The sequence below is a fragment of the Desmodus rotundus genome, chromosome 7 (assembly GCF_022682495.2).
Source record: "Desmodus rotundus isolate HL8 chromosome 7, HLdesRot8A.1, whole genome shotgun sequence".
Classification (NCBI taxonomy): domain Eukaryota; kingdom Metazoa; phylum Chordata; class Mammalia; order Chiroptera; family Phyllostomidae; genus Desmodus; species Desmodus rotundus.
In genome coordinates this window covers 135,365,047-135,386,618 of record NC_071393.1, presented here as the reverse complement: position 1 = coordinate 135,386,618, position 21,572 = coordinate 135,365,047, and the positions used below count along the sequence as shown (strand labels likewise).

General features: G+C 51.2%; 1 protein-coding gene across 6 annotated transcripts in view; it reads right to left on the bottom strand.

Moving 5' to 3' along the window:
• Nucleotides 1-21,572, bottom strand: part of PPP2R5C (protein phosphatase 2 regulatory subunit B'gamma) — a 126,211-nt gene that overhangs the window by 17,727 nt on the left and 86,912 nt on the right. For all 6 annotated transcript variants that reach the window (XM_053929074.2, XM_053929076.2, XM_053929077.2 and 3 more), the window contains 7 exons: nucleotides 14,445-14,555; nucleotides 13,487-13,579; nucleotides 13,272-13,402; nucleotides 8,767-8,826; nucleotides 6,662-6,770; nucleotides 5,238-5,291; nucleotides 258-428 (listed from right to left, as the gene is read on the bottom strand). In XM_053929074.2, coding sequence (XP_053785049.1) covers nucleotides 258-428; nucleotides 5,238-5,291; nucleotides 6,662-6,770; nucleotides 8,767-8,826; nucleotides 13,272-13,402; nucleotides 13,487-13,579; nucleotides 14,445-14,555 — 729 coding nt within the window. The remainder of the gene's footprint in view (nucleotides 1-257; nucleotides 429-5,237; nucleotides 5,292-6,661; nucleotides 6,771-8,766; nucleotides 8,827-13,271; nucleotides 13,403-13,486; nucleotides 13,580-14,444; nucleotides 14,556-21,572) is intronic.

Below are 21,572 nucleotides of genomic sequence, written 5' to 3'. Positions count from 1 at the left end.
ACAAAGATGGTTTTTCGGAGAAGGCATTTTTAACTGTTCTTACCAAGAAATGTTTCCAGTGATGGGCACAAGATACTGAAGTGTGTTTCACAGAATTAAAGTCTTAGCATCTGATTTTGAAGTACAATTAAAAGTAAAACCTTGAGGTTTACCTTCAAATCACATGGGAAGCACGACGTGACCGGCCACACCCAGAACCCCATCACCGTGCACCCACAGGAGCTCCCCGCAGCCACTCAGCACTCCCGCGCCCGTACCTGGAAGTGCGGGCTGGAGACGCACTTGGCCAGCTGCCGGAAGAGTGGCTCCATGATCTTGACAAATTCCGAGGGTTCGATCACATCCAAAATCTCTTCTAACTCGTTCAAGAACATCACTTCTTTTGGACTGTGGGTCTTCGGCCAGTACTTGAGAAGTGCCATTACCACCTGGGGAAGAAACAGCACACAGCGGGTGACGTCCCGGGGCGATGCTCATTGATGCTGGTTTGGGGTCCTCACTGCGGAGCAGCAAAATGAGGCGGTGCCTGCCTGCTTGTAGGAGGGACGGTGACCAGTCAATTACTGCCTGGGTTTTTATAGTTAGGGCAGCTAACTCTGAACCCGCGGGTCTAATTTTAAACACTTCAGAACTGTGAGGTCAATGTGCGTGACCCACGCACTCCGACTGAGCGTTCCAGTGCCAGTCCCTATAAAGAGGTGGGAAAGGCAGATGGGGCAGTTGAGGGAGGACAGGCTGGTGCACAGACACAGGGCGCACGGACGGGTGCGTCTCAGTGCCGCGGCGGCCAGTTCTAAAACTGCTGGCAGCACAGGCACGTGCGCAGAATCCAGTTCTGAAACCGTTGACCGTTCGTATACATGCGCGCGCACACACACACACACACACAGGGTGTGTACGTACATATACAGTGTTTTCAATGGCGCTGAAACCCGTAAGAGACATGAAATGAGCTGGTGTTATTAGCTCACTCCATGTGGGGCTGCGGTGGGACTGGGGCTCGAGCCCACACTGCCTTCTGTGTGCATGACGTTGGACTGGTCACAAACCCCTTGGGGCCTCAGAGTTGTCATCAAAGACGAGGGCACAACCACTGCCCCCCACCCCCCACCACCCAGGGCTGCTGTGAGGACTCCAATATAGAATTCACACAGCTGCCCGCGCACTGCTGGCCTGCAGAGGGCGCGCGGCAGTGGGGCCTGCGCTCAGCCCCACTTCCTGATTTGTGGGGGTGAGCTGTTCCGTTCCTTGTCCAAGTCAGGCAGGAAATTTCTGCTGGGCAATCTTTCTTTCTTTCTTCATCACATTCCTACAGTTTCCACATCTCCTACCAGTACTCTCCACCAAAATCTCAGACTTGACTCTGTGTAGGTCATTAGCATACTCAGCGCCCAGCTCTCGTGAGTCTAACACAGCATGGCGCTCCACAGCCGGCATTTATGCGTGAGCACGTGTCCGTGAGTGGCTGTGGCCTATTGCTCTAAAGTGCTCTTCAGCCTCTGAAACTGCCATCCGGCCTTGGCGTAAGGAGCCCTGCAGAAGTTGCCGCAGAGTTGGCGCATGGGACTGGCCAGAGGTCCCACCTGCGGTCACTTCCAGCCCGAAGATGACGCAGCTCCCTGATCAGCGGGCCGGCCTCTCAGTTGTCGCTGTGGTCAGGAAGGCGGCGCCGGGACCGACGCCTGCTCGGGACAGCTCTGTTTTGATGCTGTCGGTGTCCAGGCCTCTGGACAATCGTTTGGGTTGCACTTTATGAAACTCCACAAACTTTGTGAAAAAGGAAGCACTCCTAGTTTTGACACCTGACATAATTTACACATAACTGTCTTTAAAAGGAATTATTTTACAACATGCATCATTTAATGATCTTCCTCAAAATAACTTGATAGCTTTTACCAAGTACCTGCTATACTCTGTGTACATCTCGGAGCCACTGCTGAGAGCCTAGGAGACGCAAACCATTGCCGAGACCCACGGCTCCTGTCACTTGACAAATGGAGTTTTATAGGGGGCACACATTAATATTTGAGCTGCAGAACAAGCGAGGCAGCTACTCAGTGTTGCTGGCAAGGGGCTGTTTCCAGAACCAGAGTCAAACCCTGGACTTTCACACTGCCTCCAACGAGCTCTGATCAGACCAATGACCGGCCATTTCAGAGCGCGACAGCATTTTGGAGGAAAGGGTATCTGTTCCGGGAATGCTAACCCCAGGTGACAAGGGCCGCTGGTGTCTGGGAGCACAAGAACGGGGCTTTCCTCTGCAAACTCAATGGGCTACCTACTCTCTAGAGAGGACAGGAGAGCCTGGGGTGCACGCCAGTGGCCCCTGCCTGGCATCCTGGGGAGTCCCCCTCCTGACCTGGCATGCCAGGGAGAGAGAGTTCCCACCGGGCCATGGAGGAGCCTGAAGAGACAGGTGGGCAACAAGAACCCAGTTTTATTTCTGTCCCCGTCTGACGAACTCCGGTTCCTACAACAGTAGTGCGTTTGTTCGGCGTGCCCGGAACGCTTCTGAGCGTGGCACGGAGTGGGCCGGGGCCACGGCGTGGGGGAAGACACCCGAGTCGACGGGCGACATGCACAAAGGAGAGTCAGGAAAGAAAGTCCTGTGTGCTCTTTCTCTCCTCTCATGTTTTTCTTTGCCTCTTCATTTTTGAAGCAGAAAAAGGGAGGGAGTGTGTTAGAATTTCTTCACATACTCCTTTGTCCAACAAAAACTCTCGCCCTTTGGTCTGGAGACCAGCCACTGGAAGAATTCGCGTTCGGGTGTGCCCGCGCTGCAGGGTGACACTAAGGCTTTTAAAAACCATCGTGCCGAAAAGTCAAAATCACTGTGCCCTCTCATTTTCCTTTCCTGGCCTAGGCCACCTTTCCTTGGGATCTGGACTGAGGCAGAGGTGTGAGGACACCCCAGGGGCACAGAGCAGGGACTGTCACTGAGAGAGCGGCTGCCCTGTCACCTCCGTAGGCAGCCACTGAACGATGTGATCAGGACTGCTCCTGAATTCATGGGTGAGATGAGGGAGTTTACACACAATTTGGAAGCTTGAGAGAAAGCAGAGGCCAGAGTCAGTTCCACGCAGGAATACAGTATTAGGACTTCTTCATGCATTTTCACAAGAAAGCTGAGAGACTGCTGAAGAGACAGAAAAGACTCAAGAATCACAATAGTCACCTTTTCTATCCCAACAGTAACTTTTAAGAGAGTACTCAACCTTTGAAGTGGCACCTAATACTTTTTACTTTGTTGCTCAAGAGTGAAAAACAACCCAATTAAAGAATGGGCAATGGTTTTAAAGAGGTGTCCCCACAGAAGACGCACAGATGGCCGACACGTTCCCGAAAAGGTGCCCAACACCATCAGTCACCAGGGAATGCACACCAAAGCCACAGTGAGACACCAGTCCGCACCCACCGGGACGGCCAGAATCAAAACCAGAGAATCACAAGCACTGGTGAGGAAGCGGAGGCCTTGGAGCCCTTGGGCGCCGTTGGCAGCAATGTCGCATGGGGCAGCCGCTGTGAAAACAGTTCGTCGGTTCCTCAAAAAGCAACACCTGGAATTAGCGTGTGACCCAGCAATCCCACTTCTGGGTGCACACCTGAAGGAACTAGGAGTAGGCACGGGAAGAGTTACGTGTTCACCCATGTTCACAGCAGCGTTACTCACAATACCCAAAACGTGGGAACCACTCACGTGTCCAGGGACAGATGAATGACAGACAAAACCTGGTCCATCCACGCGACTGAATACTACTCCGCCACAGCGAGGCGCGGAATTCGGGCACCTGCTGCAGGACGCAGGCTGAGGGAGGAAGTCAGCCGCAGAAGGACAAACCCTGCGTGACTCCACTTGTGTGAATACGGAGCCAGAAATGACAACGGACGTTACCTGAGGCTGGGGCAAGGGAACAGGGAGTGAGTGTTTAGTGGGTGCAGAGTGTCCGACTGGGGTGGTGACAAAGCTTTGGAAACAGCTGCACACCTTAACTTTGTGAATGCTGTTAATGCCAATGAATTGCACACCTAAAACTATACCTAAAACGGTAGAGTTTGTGCTGTGTGTATTTTACCACCGTTTAAAACGTTAATCCCGGGCCAGTAGCTTAGTTGGTTGGAGCATTGTCCCGATACGCCAAGGTTGCGGGCTCGCTCTCCGGTCAGGCCATGCGTAAGAGTCGACCGGTACGGGGGAGGGCAGGGCAGGGGAGAGCAACGGCGGAAAGGTGGGACAACAGTGAAAAAAAATCAACCAATGAATGCGTCGATAAGTGGGGCAACAAACTGATGTCTCTCTCTCTCATCCACCCTCTATAAAAACTGAAAATTAAAAAAAGTTAATGGCACAATATACCAAAACCCAGTGAACTGTACATATTTATGTCTCAATAAAGTTATTTTTAAAAAGTGTCTTCAAACGCTTGCCCCAGTACCTGACATGCCCAACCTTGTTAATCTAGGCTACAACAGCTCTTGTATTCTTATTTATTTATGTTTTAAAGATTTTATTTATTTATTTTTTAGACAAAGGGCAATGGAGGGAGAAAGAGAGGGACAGAAACATCGACGTGTGAGAGGTATGAGAGATACATCAACGGGTTGCCTCTCACGAGCCCCCTGCTGGGGACCTGGCCCGCAACCCGGGCATGTGCCCTGACTGGGAATCAAACTGGCGACCCTTTGGTTTGCAGGCCAGCATTCAATCCACTGAGCTACATGAGCCAGGGAAAATTTTGTGTTTTTAATAAAAATAAAATGCCAAAAAATCGACAAATCTAAACACAGAATGGCAGCCATGGAACATTCCCTTGCGATGCCACTGTCAGAAAACAGTCTCACTCCAATGCGGAGAGGACTTTCCTGAGAGGAAAGCCTCTTTGGTCCCATGGTGCTCGGGCCCTCACCGCAGGCCCTCCAGCTGAGGTCAGTTAAATGTGCTGCTGAACCGAGAGAAGGGAAAGTGGAAAACTGCACATGACTTAGCGGCGACAACTGCCCAGCGCTCTGTGTTCCAGGTACAATGAGGGACAAGGTGACCGCCACAGCACACATCGTCACTGCAATTAGTCACTAAGCGGACTGCCCCGGGACACCTGCAAGGCCTGAGTGAACTCCGTGTGCTCGTTAGGACCAGAACTTAAGGGGAAAGAGCTGGACAGCTGTGTGCTGAGCAGACAGCGGAGCACGGACAGTGGCCGGCAGCTGCAGGGCAGGGCAGGGCAGGGCAGGGCACTTACTGGCTCCGTGAGGGTGCTGTCCTTCTCCAGAAACTGCACGACACAGTACGCCAGCTGACAAGGGAAGGAGAAAAGCGTCAACGCCTCGCCTCACCATAGCAACACCACTGTTTCCAGGACCCTGGCACCACTGCTAAACTCCTTCCCCTGCTGAGATGAGGGTGTGGCCTGGGGATGCCCCCAGCCAGGCGGGTTCCCCGCAACAGGACCCAGCGCAGGCCGGCACGGAGTCATAGCCCGCATCAACTGCAGAAGGGGCTGGGGGAGCTAAAGCAACCAGGAAACTGTCTTTTGGGCTAACACCAATATGTCAGCTCAGGTTTGATGGGGCCTTTTCTTGTCGTTTGCTTTTTTTTGGAAACTAATGAACAAGTAATCTGACAGCTTGGAAAAACTGAAAAATTAAAATCTGGCTCCACCTTAAATCTCTGAACTATTAATTTCTCATCTGGAACAATTAATATGACACCAACAGGGCTAAATGTAAAGACCTTGCCAGTCAATAGCAGTCAGAGAAAAAATTCTGAGCAATATGTGCCCCAGGCAGCCAATGTCGTCAGGATCATCTGAGGAAGACACAGCTGGCCCTCGAACAGTGGCTGCTGCCCGTGCTGCCACTGAAAACCCATAGGGAGCTCAGGCCAGCCCTCGGCACGTGGGGACCCCAGCCACCTGCTGACCCTTCAGCAACGTGGGTCTGAACCCCGTGGGGGCCCACTGAAAAGAGTCCACGCCGAGGGGACCCACACAGTTCAAACACGTGTTGTTCTAGCGTCCACTGTACTCCCTGTGGTTTGTCCGACGCCGCACACTCCCAAAGTGAGGCCTTCAGAGCGGAGCTTCCTGGGTGCCGGCACGCTGGCTGCAAGGAACCAGCCTACAGACTGCAGCTGAGGGCAGCGCCCCATCTTCAGCGCCCTGCCGTCAGCCTTGCTGAGGTCTGACTATGTGGGAGTTAGAATAAAAGCGAAGGAAACACCAGATCTCCTGGATGCATGCAGTGGTTAGTAACCACTCAGGAACCAACTTTTCAGGATGACTTTAATTAGATTTTCAGAGTTGTAAAAGTCCAGTTTATAAAAATAAACCTTCTCATTGGCCACAGACACAGAGGCTTTTTCTTTAAAGTGCTAGATTTTAAATGCGACCATAGACACTTTCCTCAGAAAAGTCCCCCAACTCCCTTCATCACGCCATCACACCTTCCCTGTGCTTAAAGCTCACTTTGAGCTTCTCCATTCCTGACTTTTCTGATTTTCTTAAAAAGGAGCCTCTCTTTAACCTCTCACCCTTTCATTTATCGCCAGAGCCCCGACACCCAAGTCACTAATGTGGTGTGAGAAAGGAAGCTCCCCCAGGCCGCAGGCTGGACGGAGGACGCTGCGTGGAGGACGTTCGGGGAAGACAGCGCGTGAGGGCCGTACCTGGGGGTGGTAGACGCTCAGAGACTTCACTTTGTGCAAAGGCAGCAACACCTTCAGTAAGAAAATCTTGTGCTCTTCTTTCAGGGGTAAGGCAAACCCATTGATTATGCTGTGAAAACAGAGTGCGCGCCAAGTTTGAACACTTACAAGTTCCAGGCTTAAAAAAAGTATCTTGCTGTTTTTTCTTTCTATTTTTGTTTTTAGCATGAAAACCAGCAAGTAAAAGACATGTTTGAGAAAAAAGGACTGTATCAGCAGAAAATAAAAAAAAAATTTAGTATCTTCAAGGAAGCATGGTCAATTTTACCTTTTTACCTTTTTACAGGATAATTTTGAATTTCTGCATTTGCAGGGTGTTATCCAGGACAGGAGTCTCTGGGAGCAGAACCTCCTTCTTTAGGCCAAAGACACCAGCAGCTCAGGGGGCCCCAGCTGCAGAGCGCCACACCCAGCACCTTCCCCCGGCCTGCACCCACCTGGAGGAATTCACTTTCCAGGAGAAACCCCTGGCTCCTTATTCTAATCCTGACAGAACAGAGTCTGTGTGTAGAGAATGGCTTTGGTTAAAAATCCCCAGGAAACCTGTTTCCTTCAGCAGAGAATGGGGGTCTTGCCCTTAACCTGCAAAGCGCAGCTCCCGTCTCTGACACTGAGTCGTTTATTCATTTGGTTTTATGATCAGGCAGGTGCAGATAAATGTCACCGAGAGCTGCAGAAGTGGTTAAAGCGTTTTCCAGACTGCTCCCCCATCACTCGTGAATCTCGGGGACAGGGTGCGGCAGGTGGGGTTAGTCTTAAGAGGCCCTCAAGGATGACAATGTGCTCATTCACATGGCGAGGGGACCCTCAGGGTGAGACCCCTCTTGCGGAAAGACAAAGTAATCAAGCCCAGCTGTGGTAGGAGACCGTGTGTGTGTGTGTGTGTGTGTGTGTGTGTGTGTGAGAGAGAGAGAGACAGAGAGAGAGACAGAGAGAGAGACAGAGAGAGAGACAGAGAGAGAAGTGGTTTTGCTAGACACTGCCGACAGCTCACCCAGCCGGTGAACGGAATTATCGTCCCACTGCACAGAAAAGGACAGACGGATCGGGTGTAAGTGCCTTGCCCGAGGCCGCACAACCCGCAAGGGGCGCCCGCCTCACTGCGCGCTATGCTCTGTGGGGAGAGAGGCCCACTGAGTGTGCTCACACGAGTCAAACTAGGGCTCTCTGTGAGGACTAACATTTTTTCCAATTCTGTCTGAAGGAGCAAGCACAGTTTTGGGAATCATTAGGCAAAATTGCACAGGTTTGTCCTGACCGCTGTGGCTCAGTGGGCTGGGCGTTGTCCTGCAAAGTGAAGGTCGCAAGTTTGAGTGCCAGTCAGGGCACGCGCCTGGGTTGTGGTTCTGTCCCTGGTCAGGGCGCATACGAGAGGCAACCGATTGATGTTTCTGTCCCTCCCCATCTCTCTAAAAATAAGTAAGTAAAATCTTTAAAAAACCACACAGGTTTCCCCACTGCAGGATCCTGCAGAACGGCTAGCTGCCCCATTCATGGAGTCTCCAAGCTGGGAGCCGCCCGCAGAGACGGCCCTTTCCGGCTTGTCTGGCCGTGGGGCCCTGAGGCCTCTGGGAGGCAGTGGGTTAGGAGGCCGGGCACAAAATCTCTAGTCATCAACTAAAACGATGATAGTGAGCAAGAACTTTACTTGGATTAAGATAAAATTTTTGAAATGTTAATTATTTAAGTATACATACAAATAATTTATAAAAATCAAAGCAATTTGAAATATTAGCATTTATTCAATTCCTCAAAGGTACAATGATCTATTCTTCTTCTAGGTGTTAAATATAAACCCTCTTAATGTAACTATTCTTAGCAGTGCTCTTGAGAAAATAATTGAACTTGTGTTTCCATAGTAATGTCCTGGAGGTAAAGGAGAGGCAGTCTACCTATGGAACCACACAAATAGGAGACATCTGTCACTCCGTCTCATGCCGGTTCTTCCAGAGAGTGGTTTCACTTGCCTTGCTCTGGAGGGGGCAGTGGAACTCAGTGAACTGGACCTTCCTGGTATGAATCCCACCTAAGGACAATCACCACCAATAAACACAGAGATGACTTACCTTCCCAGTATTTCCAGTAACTCTGCTATCCCATTGTGATGCTCTGTTTCATAAATAAACCTGGAAAAGGCAATTTGTCGTTTGGAATTAGTGAAATAACAGCTGGAAAGACGAAAACCCTCTGAATAAAAAGACAATGCCTTTAGGAGGGAAAGCACGCAGCCAGGCAACAGCAGCCCACTGAGCTGTGGAAACTGTTCTTGGGGCACTGCTCCTTGTCACCAGATAAACTCCACATAGCCTGGAGGGCAGAGAACGAAGCCTGCTCAAAATCTTCCCCTGCTATTTAGAAAGTTTTCAAACAAAAGGACAAGTTGAAAGAAATTTACAGTGAGCGCCTGTATGTCAACCACCCAGACTCGACAATGAGCGATTTGCTGTTTGCTTTATCAGATTCATCCACCTATCCACCCCTCTATCCATCAATCTCTTTTTCCCCTGCTGCATTTCAACATTGGTGGACATCTAAATCTTGGTGCTTCCACTGGGCCGCTAGACCGGCTTGCCCTGGAATGCTCCATGGCCCTGTGCTGCTTCCCTGCAGAATCTCCCACACCGAGTCGGCCTGAGGACCGAGCTCCCCGTGCTGGGACAGCGAATGGGAACAGACACAAAGCAGAAAGGCGCCTTCTTCCTCAAAGGACCTGCTCAGAAACGACCTGCCCCTGGCTCACACCTGCTCGCCTATGGTTAGTCTAAGCAGGCACAGGCTGATTCATCCCGAAGTGAAAGCTGTCAGAAAACGGTCCCTGCTGATCAGACAGAAACTGAGTTTAGAACAGCTTTAAGCCAAAAATAAGAGTACGTGATGAATAAAGAATGCTACTCAAATTTCATTGTCCTTGTTTGGAAAACAAATGGTTGGACACCCACGGGATGGGAAGTAACCCTGCAGGACGGGTCTGACCCCTGCACGTATATTTCCGGGTGACTCGTCACCCGTGGGTGGGGCTCGAACTGCATCCTGAGGGAGGACTCCCTGGTTTTTAGAAAAGGGGGTGTGGAGTGGGGAGAGAACCCCTTTGTCTAGAACAAAGGTCTGTGACATGGAGCAGGTAGCAGGCAACATGGCGGCAAGGCAGGTGAGGCGGCCCATGGGGGCTGGAGGCTGGCTCAGAGAGACGAGGGTCCCAGCCCATGGGCACCATGGTTAGCAAAACAGTGACAGGGAAGCCAGTCTGGTGGCCACACGAGGACGAGCAGGAGGGCACTGGACTGAACGTGGCTGCCGGGGGGGGGGGAAGAATGAAGGCCCACTGAAGCATCCGAGCCACCCACAGACGCGTCCCTCTGCTGCCACCACCCTCCCTGCAACGCCGGCTGAGCCTGAGCGCCGCTGCACATTGGGCCGTCTGCACCACGGAGCGCTTTAATCTAGGAAACTCCACCTGAAGGCTCCCTTGTGCTTCACTTCTTTGAAACAATTGAAACAGTTAAACGGCCAAAGCCACAGCTTTGCATTTACTGCAACCAAGCAACTTCTGATACAATTCCTCTCACTTAGACCTCGGGGGAGCCCTGGGCCCCAGACACAGAGGAGCCTGACCAGGATCCCCGCCCCCCCCACCCCCCATGCTCCTGATCCGTCTCCACCAGCTTTAATGTTTCAACAAGGACAGCTTTTAGTTATACATGCCATCTTGATTCCCTAAGTCAACCTCACTGTTTTCTTAATCTCCAATTAGCTTAACCCTATTTGTAGGTATAAAAAAGGAAGAAATAAGTAGTTTTCCTCCGTACTTTTCCAGCAGGAGCCAAAACAGGTGGGTGTGAAGTAGGAGGGAAACCTGGGAGATCCATGCAGAGCAGGCTAGAGGGCTGCTCACTCGTCCAGCAAGGAGAACATTAGGGCTCTAAAGACTCCAGCCAGTCTCCAAACCGCACCCAGACTCCTCTCCTCCCAGCAGGGCGAGTGCTGCCCTCCTATGAACAGGCAGGACCCACGTCCTCCCCGAGTCTGGGCCCCAGGTGCTGGGACCAATACACGGGGTGGAGGTCTAAACCACTTCTGGCCACGCCCTTAATGCCTGGGAGCCACTGTGGGCATAGCAGGTAGCACTGCCCAAAGCCAAGGTGGCCAGCCCAGCCCACATGGACACTGGGTGTGGGACTGCGTATGAGCCCAGTGAAGATCACAGAACCATGAGAAGGAATAAACTGCGGTTTTCAGCCACTCAGATGTGGGGTGGCTTGTCATGCAGCAGCGTACTGCAGCCCGGCCCTGCCACAGCCGCCTAACCTTCGGGGTCCACTGTTTGCCAAAACAGGCATCACGGCTCTCTAGAGCTCGCTTCACACCACATCTTAAAGATGCCGATTGGAACGAGAAACTACAGATATAGTAAATTGAAGCAAGTATGTTTGAAATGTTCTTTTCCTTATAAGATACGTCTGTACTATAAAGAACTCCGATCAGCTGAGTACCTCTCTCAAGGTTTTGCTCCTTAATTGTTTTCTCACCTGCAACAAGGAGGAAGTGCTGTTGAGGGTGGAGACCCAGCCAGTTATGGAATCTACATGACATGCTCACTTCTGATTGCATGTATCAAGAGTGATAATTATAGAAAAGCTTATTGGAAAACAAAAGAAAACCACCACACTCTCGCACTGAGCCTTCAGTGAGGACTGAACTAAACTCTGTGCAGTAACTTTTCCATCATAACCTGTGCAAGTATTTCAGCTACTAAATTGTGGTTCCTTAAGGTATGAGACACTTTCTTCTTCTTAAATGAAAATGTCGATTTGTGATTCTGTTTCTGAACAAAACCTATGTTTAAGAACAAAAAACCTGCTTTAGGGGGAGCTTTAATTTTAGGCCCAAAAGACTGAATTTAAAATGTACCTCTTCTTTGTTTAACTAACATGCACGTATATTATGTTTCGATAGATAACTAACCACACCAGCCAAGTAATGACCTTCTTAGCACCAAGAACACAGGCCAGGACCAGGCACAGGAAGCACAGCATCACTGTGCTGAGTGGGAGGCTGTGAGCAGTGGGTGGAGAGGACCTGGAAGGAGTTCAGAGGGAAGCCACACTCACACAGGAAGCCTCTGCCCCTGGAACGTCGTATGGTATCAAGTGTGGGGATAAGGGAGAGGATCAGGCCCTGAGGAGTGTAGGAGCGCGGGACAGGGAGACTTCAAGCCCTGGGCCGTATGCCGGGCCAGGCTGGTGACAACATGAGAGACACTGGTGACAGACTCCCCAGAGAGGCTGTAGGTCTCGGATGTGGGATCCTGTTTCCTGTCCACCTTGGTCCTCTCCTTCTTCCCTGCTTGGTCAGGGCATCCAAGGGACCCCGCTGGCCTCTGCAGTGCTCCTGCCTGTGGCCACCCCCACTCAGCACTGCAGCTCGACTACCTCACGGAGGGACCTGTACACCGTGCCTGTCCTCGCTGGGGCCTGTCACCGCCTTGAGCCGTTCTGCACTCAGGGGCCTTGGGCTAAGTCTTCCCGAGAACCCAACATTCACAGAATACACTGCGGGTTTAGTAGCCTTCCAGGGGCAGAGAAGAACTTAACCGTTCCTCTATCAACATTTATTGGGTGCCCCATGGTTGGGCACGAGCTGGTACTGGGGTGGTACCAGGGCAGCTGGCACGAAGCCTGCCTCACAGGGAGACTGGGCCCATCGCTAGGCCAGAGAGGCTTTCCTGGCGAGCAGATGTCTCTGGAAGCCTGGGAGGTCGAGGAGAAGGGCTGGGGGAAAAGAACGTCGCAGGAGATCAGACCAGGCTGCCAGGCAGTGGAGTGGAAGGAGCTGGGGCTGAGCAGGGAGGCGGGCTATAAGGAGGCCTAACCAGTGGGACCAAGGGTCCCACCCAGCTCACTGAACACCTGCTCACCCAAAGGACACCCATCGTGTGACTTGGAGGCAGCAGCAGAGTTGAAGGGATGTCAGAGGGGTGTTGAGACTGAGATGGGGAGGGCTGGGGTCAAGGGGTCAAGGTGAATACTGCACTCAGGATGCTACGGAATGCTCTCTAGTGAGCTGTGGCACTGCGGCCAGCCTCCCAGCCTGGCTAGGCCCCGTGGTCCTGCAGGCCAAGGGGTAGCCGTGACTGCTGAAAGCTGCTCGCCCTCCACGGGCTGCTCCCAACAGGGAGCACCGGGGAGTCTCCAAGCCTCTAATGTGAGTCTCAGATCTCCTGAGGTTTCCTGAAGATCCACTCCTCCCTCCTCCCTCCACTGAGACACAGTGGGGAAGGGTGAAGGAACTGCAGGAGGATGGAAGGGTCGGCTTTGGACAGATCACTCCATCTGCATCCCAGAGGGACCCCTGGTTTTAGCACAAAGGGGGTATGTGACAAGGTGCTGGGAGTGGGCCTGGGCAGGGGCTGGGAGGGGGAGGGGTCCAGAGGCACAGGTGCAGACTAGGGCCATTGGACATGACCAGCCGGTGGCCCCTTGGTCTCTTGTCAAGGGAACAAGGAGGTGGGGGGAAAGAGTAGGAAAATGAACATCAACATGTGAAAAGAGAAATGCCACCCACACTGACTTACCTATAAAATATATTATTTATCTGTTTTCTGATGTAAGCTCTTAAGCCTAAGAATTTTCCGTAGATTCTGTGAAGGGTAGTTTTAAGAAAATCTCTCTCTCGAGGATCTTCGCTGTCAAAGAGCTCTAAAAGCTTCAAGAAGAAAAAGACACTTAGTGACTTGCGATTCTCTCTGTAAAGTGGGGCTTTTGTAGTTTCGGCTAATTTGTACCTTACCTGCAATACAAACTTCTGATCAATATATTTCTTCGCTATATTAGGTTGGAAATCTGGAGACTCTAAAAATCTTAAGAAAAATTCATAAACAAGCTAGGAGGGAAAAAAGAAAACCAAGTCAAAAAACATGGCATTTTATCAAATGGAGATCAAACACAAATCACATGTTTAGTCTTGTCACAAATATGAGCCTTAAAACAGCCACAGCTCTTTACAGTGAGTGTCACACTGCACGGCCTCATTCAAACGCAGCTGATGATGGCAATGGTCTGATTTGGCTGAGATCACGGACTATCTCCTTAAATGGCATTTAAACAAAGTGACTGCCATGCTGATGTCACCAAAGCTGACATTACGCTGCTTGGAGGCCACTGTGTATAGTGGCCACAAGCCGGGTTGTGACCAAATTCTGGGGGGGACTTGCAGCCTATCACCTCCAAGTGTCCTGGGAGAGCCAGGTGGACAGAAAGCTGGGACTGGTCAGCAAGGAGGTCCCAGATGCCGTGGGAGGGGATGCTCTGTTACTGAGATAGCCCTCCTTGTCTGTCTGTTTTCTCCCCGGTTCCCTCCTGGGTTCTCACCTCTCCCCATCTCCTCTCCTGGGACCACCTGGATCTCCCAACTGAGCTTTGGGGCACAGAACAGGTGCACATTAAATCTAAGGACCCCAAACCCGGCAATGTCTGTGTGAGTCCTCCAGTCCTTCAGCAAAGTGGTCTGACAATTCTGTATCTCTGAAGTTGGTAAACAGCATCCACCCAAACAAAAACCATTACATGCCCTCTCTTCTGCTAAAACACTTTCATGTACACACAAGCGTGCCAGGCCTACGCCACTAATGACCAGAGGTCCTCCTGCAGCCAGCTGGAGTGAGGTCCTTGGGCCAGTGCACCTGCATTAGAGGGAGACCCCACGAACACACACATTTGTGTTTCTGGCGCATTCCTGAGTTCAGTACCTGTAGGTGAGGCCAGGCTGCTTCTAATGTTGGTTCGTCTTCCTCTGGGTCAAATTCTGCTCCCGTAGGATTGGAGGAAGGCGGTAATGTTCGAAACATGTTAACTGCAAACTAAAATTCATATATTCTATAATTATAACCAGGACATTAAAAATATTTACAAAGAACATTTTAAAAAGATCTTAAGTAATTCTAATGAGAGCGGATTCCAGTGGTTTTCTATGTCAAAATTCAGAAGCAGCCCCGGCGGGTGTGGCTCAGTGGGTTGGGTGTCGTCCTGCAGAGCGAGAGGTCGCCAGTTCTGTTCCCAGTAGGGCACATGCCTGAGTTGTGGGTTCGGTCCCTGATCTGGCCTGTACCAGAGGCAACCAACCCATGCTTCTCTCGCATATCGATGCTTCTCTTCCTCCCTCTCTCCCTTCCCCCCTCTCTCTAAAAAAAGAAAACCAGCAGCAGTGTGGGCCCCCAGTAAACCTGCAGCAGGAGACTCGGCTGCGGGCGGGTGACCCCCGAGACCTCCCTTTGACTCTGAGCCGTGGATCTTCACAAACAGCACCTACGAACACCGACGGGCAGTGACGATGTCTGAGGCCTTTCTTACACCAAGTGCGAGAGCAAGAAAAATGTTTCGAGTCTGCTAAGAAAAGGGTGAGATTATGAAGGAAAGAGCAGAGATTCAGAACTAAAAACGGTGGTGAATGGCAAATGCCACTCTGCTAGGGCGCCCTGTGTGACTTTGCTGCAAAAGTGCGCTGCAGTCAGCAATGGTGGCCACGGTCAAGGCGGGTGCTTTCGAGTGCACGGCTAGGCGATCATTCCCAGAGACGCGCTGCACATTGGCAAAAAGAACTGTCACAGCGCGTGGCCGGCGCCCAGGGACCCGACAGTTACGCATTCTTGAAGTGTGTCTGGACTCACAAAGCAATGGCCGAGGGAGAAGACAGTTCTCTGGAGATTGGATGGCTCCTTCCCAGGACTCCAGACCCGTCTCTCTGACCCCCGTCCCTGCACTGCCCTTCACCAGTCACCCACCCCAGGGTCCGTTTATTCTCAACTTCATAAAACTCAATGTCTTTCACATTTGTTTCCTACATTAAGTCTAGGGTTCTTTGGAGCACAGGTACATTTTTTTTCCCTAATCCTCACCTGAGGACACACTTACTGATTTTAGAGAGAGAAGGAAGGAGAGAAGCATCAATGTGGGCAACACTGATCAGTGGCCTCTTGTACGCACCCTGACCAGGAACTGAACCTGCGACATTTTGGTCTATGGGACGACACTCCGACCAAACCACACTGGCCAAGGCAAATCACAGGTACCTTTTAATGTCCGTATGGTTAATAGGAAAAGTTAGCTTTCTAAATAAAGTAAAACAATTGACAGATTCGTGATATAAACAAAAAGTTCACTTTTCCTATATGGTCAACTTTTTTTTGTAGCAGGTTTAAATGTGATCAGCTGCCTTACTGAGTCTGAACCTATCACCTGCTGGTTACAGAGCTGGGCTCTTAGGGTGATCAGAAAAAGCCCCTGGTCCCATCACTCCCCAAAGCACAAAATCGAAAGGCCCAACCTAAAAGACATATCTGACCCCATAAGGACTAGAACGCGTCCGCGGAGGAGAGTTCGGGGCTTGTGGACTTCCGTCCTGTCTTTGCTGGTTTTGATGCTGAGCTCCAAACCTTAACATCATTTCTCATGAAGAGAAATGTCCCCTCTTTAAGTCCTCAGCTTCAACAGCCCAGCATCAAGTCTGCTCTGCGTGACCCAGGGGATGGGCGGATGCAGAGCAGCACCAATGGGTGCAGGAAAGGAAGGAATGGGAAAATGTTTGGAAGCCCAGAAACAAGTGCTAACGGACGTGCAGTGCAAACACGAGCGCCGCTCCGAAGCCCAGCGACAGGAGAAAGGGCTCTGGCGCTGGCGCACAGGTCGTGTGAGAGGGCTTGGGATGGCGTCTCGGACGATGGCTTCTCGGACAACGGCAACACTGAACAGAGGCCGCGATGGGCCCACACAAGAAAACAAGGGGCCACAGATGGCCCCCTCAAGTAGGGAAAGGCCAGCCCTGGGCAGACGCCACTGTCGCCAGAGCAGGGCCCTCTGTCCTTGCAGGGCTATGAATGAGAGTGCAGAGCGGCGAGTCGGAGGCCGATGCTTTTCTGGGGAGGGTGGCATTCATGATCTGGGGTGTTCTCTCCTCTCCAAGAGATTGGGGGACTCCAAGAGAGTCACCCAGAGACTGGGGGCACCTTCAAGAGGTGGAGGGGGCACGGGTGATGGCAGCCGCAGGCTCAGTGTCCCTGCTGGTGGAGATGTCTGTGAATACCCGCTGCCTGACTCTCCTGGAGCCTTCAGAAGCAAATGGCTGGAGCAGCCTGTAACTTGGGGTGCACTGCACCTGCAGGGGAACACACAAGTGGAGGGGAACAGTGGGGACCCCCAGGACATACCAAAGGAGCAGCTCACCTGGAGGGGGACTACCAGTCTGGGGCACAGGGCAGACGGCCGCCCCTCTGGAAGGTCTCCAGAGCACAGGCATCTCACAGAGAAGACCGCCACATGGGCCCAGGGCCCAGGAACACGCAGCACACGCCCTGCTGGGGCCAGGCCAGCCCGCGCTCCCCGCCTCGCCCACTTTCGGTCCCTCACCTGCCAGGCTGCCCACGGAAGGGGTGCTGATGAGCCTCTGAGTCTGGAGCTAAAGCATTCAACGCGGTGGGACGGCTAGGACAGGGGTGACGAAGAAGGGGCAGGGAAGGTCCACAGATCATGGTCACAGGCAACGGTGGAAAGAGTCAAACGTACCCCAGTTAATGGCTGGTGTGAGAGGGCCCCGCTCTTCAGTCGAGCAGTGAGGTGAGGTCACTGAGGCACTCAGTCGTCGTTAACATCCACCATTAGTTGACTTGAAGTAAAGGACATTGCCCTCGAGAATGTGGGTGGGCCTCACCCAGTCTGTTGAAAAGCCTGAGGAGTGACACTGTGGTCCCTGAGGTAGAGGGAAGTGCCCGTGGTCAGCTGCCGCCCTGCCCTAGTCCAGCCCTCCCCCGCCCCATTGCCTCCACAGGCTTGAGACAGTCCCCGAACCACCCCGCCGGCCTCCATGTCTGCCCCACTGGTCTGTCTCCGTGGCGCTCGGACTGACACGGCTGACTCGGCAGGGGCTGGCTGGGTTCTCCCAGCCGCGAAGCGATGGCATGGCTGCAGTTTCACGGTGAAGCCCCAGGCACAGTGCTCCGCCAGCCTCAGCCCCTCCCCAGTACCTGCACCAAGTCCTAGATGCTGAGCCAGGAGGTGGCAAGGGGACTCGGACCAAGTTGCTTTGAATGCAGAAGTCCCCTTTCCGGTGTCCTTGAAGGACGGGCACCCTAGGTCCAGGATGCTTTATCATCTGCCGACTCTGCTTGACACAAGTTATTTATTTTAGGCAACAAGCATGTTTTCCTTTTTATTGAACTTATTGGGGTGACACTGGCTAACAAAATTTATACAGGTTTCAGGTGCACAAACAAATCTTGCACTGTAGTTTCTACCCATCTTTCCTGCCACGTTACACTGCATCAACTTAATGCTCGTGTCTAAAAGAGGTTAGGAGAAAAGGCAAAAAGGAGGCCATCTCAAGTTATTCTTGGGTTTCTATCCTAGCAACATTTCTCTTTTTAAAAAAGATTTTATTTATTTATTTTTAGAGAGAGGGGAAGGGAAGGAGAGGAGAGAAACATCAGTGCGTCGTTGCCTCTTGCTCACCCCCTACTGGGGACCTGGCCCACAACCCAGGCATGTGCCCTGACTAGGAATTGAACCAGCGACGCTTTGGTTTGCAGGCTAGTGCTCAATCCACTGAGCCACACCATCCGGGGACCTGGCAACATTTCTCATCTCACAAAAGTTCAAGGGTCAAATCACCTGAACATGGTGGTGCTGACACCCATGTGTGCGCAAGGGAGCATGCTGTCCAGACGCGTGGAGTCCAGTCGGAGAGAAACATGGGGCCTGATCTTGTCAACATCAGGCCATGGAGGCCAAAGGGAACCCGCCCCTCCCATTGGTCTGGAAGCCAGAGGTCTGACGCAATCACACAAGCCTGTCACCTGCTCGGCCCAGACCCCGACGCGAGTGCTCACCAGGGCGGATGCAGCTAGAGCTGGGCCACACAGCGGAGCACGGCCTCGGGGGGAGCCTCCCTGGGCCGCCTCTTATCCAGAAGCAGGACCCTTGACTGAAAATTCTGCCCAAACCTCAGTTTCCTCATCTGTTGCAGGAGGGTGGATCCTCCTTGCACGGGGCACAGGTGAAGGGCAAGAAGCACCAGGCATGAAGAAGCAACACCACGTGCATGCGTGCGCGCGCCTCTGTGGCCTACACCGTGGCCTCTGCGACTCCGACTCTGGGACATCAGGAGGCACCTGCTTTTACAGCTTTCTGGACATTTCCACTTTCAGTACTTAAAATCGGCTCACTAAACCGCTACGTTTATTGAATTAGATGTAAAACAACATGGCCCAGAAAGCAACATTATGGAGAATCCTACCAATTCTGCAACAGCACACAGCCCTTCTATCCCTGTAACAGTCACTCCTGAGGGGGAGGTGATGATGTTCTCATGCTGGATGTCACTGCAGCACAGAGGACACGGGAACATGTGGAAGTTTGAGATACGAAGGGATTCACTCCCAAGAATAATGCCAATAATCTAATTTCTGAGACGACAAGGAAAGAAAGGTTGATTGTCCAGTTCTTTGTTCCAAACCGTAAGGGCTACTCTGCTGTGATACTGATGCTGTTTTATTCGCCTGCATAGGATTTATAAAGGTGAGCCCACCAGAGGCCCAAGCACTGGCCCCCCAGACACCCTTCCTCCTGTAACAGAACTGCTGGCTTCTGAGTCAGGTTGCTAAGAGACCATTTTGGGGAGGAGGGGCAGTGGAAGCCCATTTACCTTTCTTTTTAAATAAAAAATTATATTTGCTTATAAATAATATAATGTACAGTATGTGGAAAAACCAACAGAGGCAACAGACAGACCATCTCAGCTGGACCACGGATACAAAATTCAACAAAAACCAAAAATAAAACCTGACGGCCACCCTCTCCACTAACAAGCAACATGGAAACATAACTGAGAGGAGGACCCAGGTCACAGCCACGAAAATGACCAAGGAACGCTGTGCCAGTACCTGGCCGCAGTGGCAAGGGCATGCAAACCCTACGGAAGGGCACTGGTGGGTTCCCTGATGGGCGAAGGGACCGGCCATTCTCCAGGGTCGGGAGGACGGCACTTCTCCACAGGGCAGTTCATACACTGAGTGCAACGTAAACAGAATTCTGATGAATTTTTTTACCTCAATGGATAGAATTAAAATGTAGGTGGGTAATAAAAGTCCTAGCAGCGATCTCGAAGAGGGAGACCAACCCTCTCCTAGTTGTACAGTTAGCCCAAATCTGCTCTCCCGGCAGTGTTGTCGTCACCGCCTGCCTACTGTCCAGCACCTGCCGCAGGGCTGCACTTTCCAGGTCCTCAAACATCTGTTGTCAGTCACCTTAGTGACTGCAACTCCAAGTGAGTGCTGATACCTGAGCTCATAGCTGCAGCGTGCTCTCGCCAGGGAGCACGTCTGAAGCCCCAACTTAACCAGGCCCCTCATTTTAAGCTCATTGGTCAGGCTATCTGTTTTCTTCATGACATTTGTCTGATGTAACTGATGGCTGGGTGACTCATGGGGTGACATCTTTCTCAAGCACCACCTCCCAGGCCGTCACATCATCTGACATAGATGGGTAGCCATTAAACAGGGGAGAGAAGCAGGGTCCCCGTTCCACAGCATCGCCACTTTCTCTAAGGCAAGAACACTCAGAGAATGCAGCTTATCTCCAAACAGATGCTGGAATGTGATATTTAAGAAAAGAACAACAGTTAAATTCTTATTCTGAAAAGCTTATTTTTTAGCCCTGGCTGGTGTGGCTCAGTGGATTGAGTGCCAGCCTGAGAACCAAAGGGTCGCCAGTTCAATTCCCAGTCAGGGCACATGCCTGGGTTGTGTGTGGGCCAGGTCCCCAGGAGGGGGCATGTGAGAGGCAACCACACATTGTGATGTTTCTCTCCCTCTCGTTCTCCCTCCCTTTCCCTCTGTATAAAAATAAATATATAAAATCTTTTTTTAGGAAAGAAAAACTTATTTTTATAGTCATTCAAATATATTCTTAAGGATATTGTGGAAATAAAAATATTATTTATACAAGATGAGCAATAATTTATAATATAGCAGTTCCTTGAATAATGTCATTTTGTTCAACATTGTTTCGTTATAATGTTTTTGAGGAAACAGAATTGTTTCCTGTCTGGGGCCCTGTCTGGGGAGTGTGCCTGGTGTCCCCACATCTGGGTGGGCTTTTTCCACATGCTCCGGTTTCCTCCCTCATCACAGAGTTGTGGATGGAAGGTGAACGGCGTGTCTACACTGCCCGGTGTGAGTGTGAGTGGGTGTGAGTTGAGTTCACCTGCGATGGGAGGGCGTCCAGCATGACCCTACCTCACACCTGAGCAGCCAGGAGAGGCTCCAGCCACCTGTGACCCTGAACGGGCTGAAAAATCATTATCTTGTTTTTATTCACCTTTCTTAGATGTCTGTATAGCTCACATTTATTTCAGTGTTTAAAATTAGAAATGTTTTGGGTCTTCATTTGGAAATTTGGTGATATTTTTGTGACCAGAAATATGCTATAAGAACTCTTGTTCACATCAATTAGCCCAGGGTATAACTGGTCTGTTATAAGTTGTTTCACTTAAAGTCACAGTTTCTAAGAACCTACTGATGACTTAAGTGAGGACTTACTGTACTTATATTTCAATTCAATTAATGTTATTTAAAGATAACACCAGATTTGGAAGTTTCTCTTAAGTGATTCACTTTGGGCCAAAGTTTAGTTATGCATAGATTCTGAATGATGTACATTCCCCAATAATTAGTTATGAAAAATAGCAATCAAAAAGTCTAATCTTTTGCCCTGGCTCGTGTGGCTCAGTTGGTGGAAGCATCGTGCCATAGGCCAAAAGGTTTGATTCCCTGCAAGGGCACATACCTAAGTTATGGGTTCGATCCCTGGTCTGGGTGCGTAGAGAATGC